Source organism: Branchiostoma floridae, chromosome 10, assembly GCF_000003815.2.
Source record: "Branchiostoma floridae strain S238N-H82 chromosome 10, Bfl_VNyyK, whole genome shotgun sequence".
In the NCBI taxonomy this organism is placed as follows: Eukaryota; Metazoa; Chordata; class Leptocardii; order Amphioxiformes; family Branchiostomatidae; genus Branchiostoma; species Branchiostoma floridae.
In genome coordinates, this window is record NC_049988.1 from 11,783,712 (window position 1) to 11,794,068 (window position 10,357).

The 10,357-nt window shown below is 39.6% G+C and overlaps 3 protein-coding genes across 3 annotated transcripts; 1 reads left to right on the forward strand and 2 right to left on the reverse strand.

The window, feature by feature from the left end:
- Nucleotides 1-390: 390 nt before the first annotated feature.
- LOC118424602 (polycystic kidney disease 2-like 2 protein) lies at nucleotides 391-2,789 on the reverse strand. The gene is made up of 2 exons (XM_035833240.1): nucleotides 2,457-2,789; nucleotides 391-1,989 (listed from the first exon to the last, which is right to left on the reverse strand). Exons 1-2 carry the CDS (start codon nucleotides 2,644-2,646, stop codon nucleotides 1,193-1,195), a joined length of 987 nt encoding a protein of 328 aa, XP_035689133.1. The 5' UTR covers nucleotides 2,647-2,789; the 3' UTR covers nucleotides 391-1,192.
- LOC118424878 (polycystic kidney disease protein 1-like 2) lies at nucleotides 2,672-5,142 on the reverse strand. Its single transcript, XM_035833685.1, has 5 exons — nucleotides 5,012-5,142; nucleotides 3,569-3,737; nucleotides 3,317-3,414; nucleotides 2,956-3,133; nucleotides 2,672-2,775 (listed from the first exon to the last, which is right to left on the reverse strand). Exons 1-5 carry the CDS (start codon nucleotides 5,099-5,101, stop codon nucleotides 2,672-2,674), a joined length of 639 nt encoding a protein of 212 aa, XP_035689578.1. The 5' UTR covers nucleotides 5,102-5,142.
- Nucleotides 5,143-6,937: 1,795 nt separating this feature from the next.
- LOC118424879 lies at nucleotides 6,938-10,351 on the forward strand. The gene is made up of 2 exons (XM_035833686.1): nucleotides 6,938-7,285; nucleotides 7,519-10,351. The coding sequence occupies exons 1-2, from the start codon at nucleotides 6,938-6,940 to the stop codon at nucleotides 8,791-8,793; spliced, it is 1,623 nt and encodes a 540-aa protein (XP_035689579.1). The 3' UTR covers nucleotides 8,794-10,351.
- The last annotated feature ends 6 nt before the right edge of the window (nucleotides 10,352-10,357 follow it).

Consider the following 10,357-nt stretch of genomic DNA (forward strand, 5'->3'; position numbering starts at 1 on the left):
ACATATGCATAGAAATTACTTACACAACGAATAACGAAGTAACTTGTACATGCAATATATGAAGTATAAAAGCCATTGTCAGTATTTCGCTTGACTTTTCGTTTCACCTCCGTCTCTACATCATATTTTAACATTCTATGTTTACTTTATACAGAGGTTTTGTCCATTTTGCCCAAATGACATCAAAGACGACGTCACTTTGTTATGGATTGTACACGATATGATGATAATCGCGCAAATCATTTCTTCGCACAAATCTGTTTACATTTCTTTCCATTTGCTCTAAAGAAATTTTTACTCCCTGCTCGTTAGAGGCGATAACCCTTACTGTGTACAAGTATAGGCAAATATATCCACGAATTTTTATACCGTAGAACCAATTCTGTAAGTGGCATGGGAGACCATTATGTTGATTTATTCATGCCTATAGATATCAATACATGTCTGTTTAGTTGTACTGTAAGTAGTTGTTATATAGACCTTACGAAAGTCGCTATACTTTTGTGGTGTCAATAAAAAATTCCTTTTATTCATGCCTTATGCCTCGAACTCGCTTATGCCAGGGCCAGACTTCAAAACCTGTGACTGTGCTTCTCGTGGTTATGAAACACAAAAATGCATATCAAGAAACATAGATATATGAAAAGTTTTTGTAGGTTTTCATATCATAATTTCCGTTGTCGCATACTTCCCGACCGGGCGCCATTAAAAATGTTATCCCAGCATAAGTCACGACAAGAAAGTGGTAGGTACTTCTAACTACAACAGTAACACTACAAAAGTGACACTTTCAGGCATTTTCAGTTGGCTTTTTTGTGATTTATATCGATGCTATTTTAGACTGTCGCAGCTGTCGACCTATTTTGAGGCTCAAGCGGGCCATCGGTCCCTGTGAAATATAGGCCAGCAACTGCTCGACTGTGCTGTGAAAAACAACTGGAATCCTGAGCCTCCGAGACACCACTTTGGAGCCTGACGGGAACCGAACGGGAGCCAGCCAATAGTCAAGTTGTTGCTAGTTTTTCGCATTAACACACCGACACCTCTACAAGGCAGAATGGAATCTCTATATGGCATTGACAGCTCGTGTCAACTGTGACCAAGGTATTAGGGGGGAAAGGCATAAAATCCATCTGTCATTTCTATACGGTTCCAAGGATAGTTCAGCTGATGGATGGTTGCTACGTTTAATTCAGGTTAAAGCAGCTTCATCAAGTTCCTTGAGAACCTTTGAAAACTTTCTGCGATTATCCAGATCTGGTGTTCCAGCCTGGGCTGTAGTCTTGTTGTTGCTCTTCCCGATCGTCGACAGAGTACGATTTGCTTTCCCAGCAGCTTTTGAAGTGGTTTCTCTAATTAAAGCAACCATCTGTAAATCATCTGTACCTGGATCCTGACATTCCTCGGCGTACACATCCATGAGGATAGCCATGAACATGCTAAGTAATATGAACTGCATCAAGACTTGGTAGGAAAAGAACATTAAAGGTCCAAAGACCCAATGTCCATCGACGAGAGCATCAAAATTAAAACTACCCAACATCATAGTGCACAGGCTTTGTAGACTGCTTGGCATGCTCTTGTAATCCTGTAACTTGACGCCGAAAACAAGATTCCCCATCTGAGTGAAGGCAACGAGAATGATGCTAGTCATCAAAGTGAACTGCAAAATCGGTTTGAAGGACTTTTTTAAGGTCACGGATAGGGCGAAAACGTGTGAATTGAACCGTAGGAGCCGAATGAACTTTAACGTGCCACAACATATGAGTAACGCGAGCAGGTAAGTATACAGTTGGAACCAGTTGACTGCGCTCTTGTAGAGACCAAAAACGAAGCTTGAAAATTTCCGTTGTTCAGCAGCCTCATCGATGAAGCCCTGAGCGGTGAAATAAACACCAAGGGTCGCGATGCCAACAGTGATTACAAGGAGTTCAACCCAGCTCCAAAACTCAGTCAGGTACTCCATCGGGCGAGAGAAAAGTTTCCTGGCTGAAATGACATGGAAATACATGCTTATGCTGTGCATATGAAATACTCTAAAAACTCAATACTGAATGCAAATTTTCACATTTAATAGACATGATGTACTCTGTTAGAGACTGTGACAAGCTACCCATTCCTATAAATTTTCCTAAATTGGGTAGAAAGTTACTTGTATCGTGTTACTCATGTCACGTGATATCAGTTACGTGTTTATTACGTCAATGATGCAATGATTGAAATGACATTCAAAAGATTTGTGTGTAGAAATTCTAATTTAACCAAAAACAAGATAGATTGGTGATCGTGTGCTGTCACATGACAGTACGATACGGCGGCTGTGTTCTATAAATCTGGTACTTATGACCAAGTAATGATGCCATGTGTCTATTATGTCACCTTATTTAGCTGCATCGGTACTTTAATTCTAAGGAAGACAGAAATATGACAGTGGAAATTACATTGTACTAACTTACCTTCTTTTACTGTAAATACGAGAATGAAGGCTGCCAGCACAGCTCGCAACACGAAGAGTAAGATGGCGTCTTGTTGTATCAGCCTCAAGGTTACAACCTCGGAACCTTTGTAGACAGCTCCCAGGTTGGTAAACTCTACCACTAGAGTCACCATAGAGAACAGGCTCGCATGTGGGTTATACAGAATCATCTCCACAAAGACGGCACGTGTTCGCTCATCTAACCATCCAGTCTGCTGTAAGAATGTTGACAAACGCTGACTCGATGCACGAGTCTTTCCCAGTGGAGTGACGTAACCGCCTGTGTGATATGAGCCATGCTGTCCAAAATACGGGAAGCCTGAATAAAGAAGAAAAAGTACAAGCCGGTATGAAATAACAGTTTCTTCTGATCATTGTCCATTGGTTTTGTCGGCAGATATAATGTATTAATATAGCTGTCGGAATTTCAGAGCTAAAACTAAAGAAACGGCAAGGATATTTATCCTGGACGGACTTACTGTCAATCAGCGAAGAAAACTTGTACTTCCAAGGCGTTTCCATTTCTTCCGTTATTAGATTGCTTGTACAGTTTGCTCCTGTGACAGGCGTGGTCACTGTACTAGCAGCTGTTGGTGATGTCGGTGAACATGTTACCGTACCTGTGACGTTTGTGGTCTCGTTTCGACGATTCCATCCCTGAAGAAATAAGGAATGTTTCTATTGCTCATATAACGTGGCAGAAACGCGGTTAAAAGCCAAATACCGAAAGCAACCCGCTGAAGCAGGCCAATCGCTCATGCATGACAAGCAACGACCATGTGGTTTCTGACATATGTGTACATCTAACATTTTCTTTTGTACTGACGCAACCATAGTTACCTGAGTATAATCGTCAATATCTTCCGTCAGTATAGAGATGCCCACAGTGCAGAGAGGTGTTATATCTTGCATTCTCTGTGGTGTTTCGCAAAGTTTTCCTGAAGAAGATACGTGTTACCATTAGATTAAGATTAGAGTATGGGTTGGCAAACAAAAATTAGATTAAGATAAGAGTATGGGTGGGAAACAAAACCTTGATATGAATGCATCCAGCAAATTGTAAAGCTTATCAGAAGCAGCTTGTTATCTTACCCTGTTTCAGCCGTACTTGTCTTAACTGCACCGCCTCTATGGGATGAGTTAACATGTCCTGAAGTACTGTGTCTGCTGCCCTGGTTTGCCCATTGTACCACTCTGCTGAACGTGTTGTCGGAATCAGGTCGTGTTGAACCCAACTCCAGAATGACTCGAAGTCCTTGACCTTTTTATAAAAAGAAAACGAATTGTTTTCTTCTTCTTTGGTTGTCATGATATGTGTTAAGTGTTTTCCCAGCTGACATTTCAAAGTATGCTCCCGGCTGATTTGTAAGAAAAGACTGGCAAGATGCAAAGGTTGAACTGCGTACAAATTTCAGTAGGCCAGCAGAGTATAATAAGAAAAGACTGGCATGATGCAAAGGTTGAGCTGCGTACAAATTTCAGTAGGTCAGCAGAGTATAATAAGAAAAGACTGGCATGATGCAAAGGTTGAGCTGCGTACAAATTTCAGTAGGCCAGCAGAGTATAATAAGAAAAGACTGACATGATACAAAGGTTGAGCTGCGTACAAATTTCAGTAGGCCAGCAGATTATAATAAGAAAAGACTGGCATGATACAAAGGTTGAGCTGCGTACAAATGTCAGTAGGCCAGCAGGATATAATAAGCACAGACTGGCATGATACAAAGGTTGATGAACTGCGTACAAATTTCAGTAGGCCAGCAGATTATAATAAGAAAAGACTGACATGAAACAAAGGTTGATGAACTGCGTACAAATTTCAGTAGGCCAGCAGAGTATAATATGAAAAGACTGACATGATGCAAAGGTTAAACTGCGTACAAATTTCAGTAGGCCAGCAGATTATAATAAGAAAAGACTGGCATGATACAAAGGTTGAACTGCGTACAAATTTCAGTAGGCCAGCAGAGTATAATACGAAAAGACTGGCATGATACAAATGTTGAACTGCGTACAAGTTTCGGTAGGCCAGCAGAGTATAATAAGAAAAGACTGACATGATACAAAGGTTGAGCTGCGTACAAATGTCAGTAGGCCAGCAGGATATAATAAGCACAGACTGGCATGATACAAAGGTTGATGAACTGCGTACAAATTTCAGTAGGCCAGCAGATTATAATAAGAAAAGACTGACATGATGCAAAGGTTGATGAACTGCGTACAAATTTCAGTAGGCCAGCAGATTATAATAAGAAAAGACTGACATGATGCAAAGGTTGATGAACTGCGTACAAATTTCAGTAGGCCAGCAGAGTATAATATGAAAAGACTGACATGATGCAAAGGTTGATGAACTGCGTACAAATTTCAGTAGGCCAGCCACGAAGGTGTGACATAAATGGACTTGGTTGAGTTATATAATTTTAAGATTACTACAATTCCCTGAGGTACGAGGGCTTTTTTTTCTCTATTATGGTACTTGCCATATATTGTCGTTAATGGGTGTTAGTTTTTTTTTTATTTTCTCGTACTCACATCTGAGAAGTCTCCCTTCACAATCTGTTCCTTCACGTTCTGTGTCATGTAGTAAGCCAGTGGGCTTCTCTCACCGTACGCTGTGAGCATGATCACCGTCAGGAACAGGCCGAACGCGGTCACCTCCCACACGGCTGCGTTTCTCTACGCTCTTGGTTCTTTCTTCAACCAAAACTGTTTCATCCGGTGGCAGCGTGGAGCGCTTCTCATCTGGTAACTAAAATCATAACGAGTAAGAAGCTACACGTCAAAGCCAAAACAGCAAATATAGGCTAGGTCTGATTTGCGTAATTGATAAGGAAATGGTATTATTCCATATTTGTGGTAAATGACAGGTTTTTTTTTTTACTTGTGGCATTTGGAACTGATAAATGCTAAGGTAAACATTGAACATTACTGATGCAAATGAGGATCTTATTTGCATGAATTATGAGAAATGCAATGAATGCCTTCTTTCTCACCATAGATCGTGTACACCTGTTAATTGGGTGTGGAGATGATCAACTGTTATGTTTTGTTTTTCAAATGAGGACCTCATTTGCATAATTCATGACAAACATAACCATTGCACCTGTTGTAAGGGTCAAGGTCATTTGGCGAAGGTATGGGGTCGTTGAACTCTAGTTGAACCTTTAAGCATTCTTTTTCAGAACCAAACACAGGTATTTATGTAGCTTCTTTCTATGATACAGCCTAGTTTTAGCCATCGAATGAATTGCCAGAAATGTCACATGCTTACTCGTCAAGAGATATAAACATACCTATTATGGTTACAACATAAAAAAAGACTGTGAGCAGTGTGTTTCAGTATGCCAAATACACTATTAAAAGGACGTGTTTTACCACAAGTTTCAAATATGTAGAATATAGATATAGCTTTTAAACACCGTTCCTTGATGTGTAGGCAAAATAATATGCACAAAGTACCAGGCCTATGACTGACCAACTAATGAAATAAAGTAGAATTATCGTAGATTACATTATTATTAATATTAATCTTCCGGTACCTTTGAGTTGGCATCATACTCAGCTGCACGACGGATTGCAAAATATCTCATCCAGGAGGTGGCGCTGATCGATAGTTTATTTTTTGTAGGTACATCACCCTGTGGAAAAACTCTTTAAGTATCTCTCCAAATACAAAATTATAGGAATGCAGAATTCTAGAAATTAAAGCATTAGAACCGCGTAGGGTGTTAAAAATTCACAATAAAACCAAGGAAATGAAAAGGCGTATGTATCTCCATAGACATGAGAGTTAAAAAAGAATCGATGGCCAAGTTTTCCCATTATATTTATATCAGTATTAATCAACGGCGAAACTTTGATACTATTCAAACAGTCTTCACCAGACTGACATGTAACTGAAAATAAATAGAATAGGCAAATGTTCGGTACAGTAAGCCCATGATAGGTCGGTACAGTAAGCCCATTATAGAAGGTAGAAGTTGCCTTGCGAGTTAATCCTATCTAGACCAGGCTCTTGTGCTCACCTCCCTTCGTAAATTCAAAACGGCTCGTGGTACGATCACCTAATTTGCAGGGGATATTGTGATCGTAGCTTTGTACCTTTTCTGTGATTGTCATATTGTTATGACGTAATGTGACGTAATTAGGACGTCATGATGCATTTTGTCTTAAACCGTCTAAAAGGGAATGTCCGTTATACTTGAAGATATTAACTGAAACGTTGACTAATAAATGTATTTTAAAATTTTATTGATATCTAAGTCTGCCAAGTCTTCTGTTGCCAACGACGACAGCTCTGACACCAATATGACGTCAGAAAATTAAGTAATATATCGGGCATATTGGAATGGAAATCTTTAATTCAATAGATCGTTTTCACAGAACGTTCGAATACCGTTCTATACGCGTGGGCGCCATGTTGGATGATAACCTGGATGAATGGAACATGTATTAAACATGGCAGCACAACTAAACTTACCGGCCACGAGTACAGGAGTGCTATTTTCTTCTTATTGCCACTCATTAAGTGATCATGCCAAGGTCAGGTATGAGGAGAAGGTCTCTGCCATTGGGTTTGACCCGTACAGTTTGCACAAATCGGCGTTTGATAGCGATTTAGCTCTAGTGCCGTCGGTGGAGTACCCGGACATAGTGAATTATCTTGTCCTGACAACCTCTTGGGCCACTAACAACCAAATGAAGGCGTACAAGTCTATGGAGGCGTACAACTTCTTTGTGTCGGGCTGGGTGGACACCCTGCAGATGAAAACAGTCAGCCCTGACAAGGTCCTTGTAGCAGCGCGGGTAAGTTCACGTGGGGATTCCCCCTGGGGATCCCCTTTGTTTGTTTTGAAACCTAGCACCTCCATATACTGTATTGATTTCACAATATTGTAGCGAACGTGTCGCGGGTTCAAGCGGTGGCCAAGTCCATGATATGCTATATCCTGAGTCAGTTTGATATGATTACACTATTATACAATCTCTTCATTTTCCAGGCGACCGTTTGGCAATCTCTTCGTTTCTTTTTTGTACAGGTGAAGCATTCACAAAGAAACACGGCAACACCATTGAAACCGTGGTTTCTCGCAGAAGAAAATGGAAACATTCTCCTCGCGCACTGTGATTGCATGGCGGGTGTGAGTGAAGCCTGCTCGCATATCGGTGCAATACTTTTTGCCGCGGAAGTTGGGGCAAGGCTAAGGAATTCAACATCCTGTACCGACGTCGAGTCTTATTGGTCAGCGCCAACATATGTCCGAAACATACCATATCTGCCTGCATCCGGGATGGACTTTCAGTCGGCAAAGAAAAAACACGCTTTGTTGATGGAAAACAACGTCACCCCATCGGCCACACGCACAGTGCCAGAGGGTAACACGGAAGCTGGTACAAGCTGTGATGAACAGAAGGCATTTTTCCAGAAGCTTTCCGAATCAGGTTGTCGTCCAGGCATCCTTTCCCTTGTCGCTCCCTTCAATGAAAAGTATATTCCAAAGGACATTGCACTTCCTAAACCAATCCCTGAACATTATAACCCAAGATATGCTGAACTAAGTTTTGATGAGCTATTAGAGAAGTGTTCCGAAGTAAATGAAAATCTCTCTCTGACACCAGGCCAAATCCACGCAATTGAAGAGAGCACACGAGACCAGGCGAAATCAAATGTCTGGTACAGACAAAGAGCTGGTCGCATTACAGCGTCCAATCTAAAGGCTGCTTGCCACAGTAACCCAGATAAGCCATCTAAATCTGTGGTTATGGGTGTATGTTATCCGCAGACACAACGTTTTGTCAGCCCGTTTACAAATTGGGGGCAGTTGCATGAAAGTACAGCACTGAAAGTATATGAAGAGAGAATGATTGACAACCATGAAGGTTTCCAAACTTACGAAAGTGGCCTACATATCAACAATGACTGGCCTTATCTAGGAGCAACACCTGATGGTTTGGTTGAATGTAAGTGTTGTGGGAAAGGGGTATGTGAAATGAAGTGTCCATTTACTGCCAAAGATCTCCTGCCAACTGATTTAGCAAATACCAGAAACTTCTGCTTGAAGAAAACCAATGACATAGTTCACCTTGACCGCTCACATGCTTACTACTACCAAGTACAGGCACAGATGTTCATATGTGATGTAGAGTATTGTGATTTTGTGGTATGGACAAAGAAGGGGGTGTTCATTGAAAGAATCCTACCAAATGCAGAGTTTTGGGATAGTGCAACGTTGAAATCTAAGGAGTTCTTTGACAAGGCAATCCTCCCTGAAATTGTTGGCAAGTGGTTCTCCAAAACCGAATCATCAGGATGAAAAATAAACATTAAATGTTCATAATGTTCACCAAGAAAGATAAACAACATCAACATATAGTGATATATAATGGTCTTTGTTAGTCTGGTCTCAGGAGACCATCTGTGCATATATAAAAGTGTACACATATTTCAGAACCAGACCTATTTCTGTATCTTCACTTCTAAGTAAGAAATTGCCTAGCAATATTGATACAATATATAATATAAGACTGTGTACATATATGTCAGAACCAGACCTGTTTGTATATATTTGCTATTATAATGCAAGTATTGAAGTGCATAGCAATATTGATACAATATATGAAACAGTGTACATATATTTAAAAAAACAGGCCTATTTCTATACTCTTAATACTATAATGTATTATAATGCCCAGCAATATTGATGCAATACAGTATGTAATATGATATACAATAGTGTAAATATATTTCACACCAAGGCCTGTTTGTATATCTTCACTACTCCATGTAAGTATCGTAGAGCATAAGCTACATTGATACAATACATAACATTGTTGTATATGTTACCTATGTTGTGAGAATTGTTGTAGCAATGTTTGGCAATATTGATACATATGTATTCATAACCTGGCCTGTTTGTATATCTTCACTACTATAATATAAGTATTGTAGAGCATGAGCTATATTGATACAATACATAACATTGTTTGTATATATTACATATGTTAAGTGAGAATTGTTAAAGCAATGTTTGGCAATATTGATACATATGTATTCATAACCTGGCCTGTTTTTATATCTTCACTACTATATTTTTATATAAATATTGTAGAGTTTAAGCTATGTTGATACAATACATAACATTGCATATGTTACATATGTTAAGTGAGAATTGTTAAAACAATGTTTGGCAATATTGATACATACAATGATACATATTCATAACCTGGCCTGTTTGTATATCTTTACTACTAAGTAAGCATTGTGATACAAAGCAATGTTAATACAATACATGGTATTTAACAATATAGTTATATCATTATAGAACTGTGCACATATATGTCTATTAGGAAGGTACAACAGAATCTGACAAGTTTGTGAGTGCACAGCACACTCTGGTAATCTTATCTATGGGTGCCAGAGCATCACCAGGTTTAGATTTTACTAAGGGGATGGGTAACGTACTCTGCAAAACTGAATATTTCCTTCTAACTAGACCAATAACACGCTCTACATGTATTCTTACATTAGCTATCTTACGGGTAGTTTCTACTTCTGATGCTGACAGTTGTTTTTTGCCTTTGGTAAATGCTGGTATATGCAGTTTTGCCCCTTGAAAAGCTACACTATCTGCTATAGTAAACCCCCTATCTGCTAAAACAATATCCCCTGGTTCTAACTTTCTTAAAATCCCACAGTTTTCAGTTAAATACTTATCGCTAACCCTTCCCCCCCAGGCCTTAGATATAAAAGATATACAACCTTGTGGTGAAATGCCAATTAGAAATTTTACAGTATTGTGGTGTTTGTAAGTGGACCAGGTCATTGCACGTGCTATCAGACTGGAAGGGCGTTCAATGAAAACTTCAAAACAATCAATT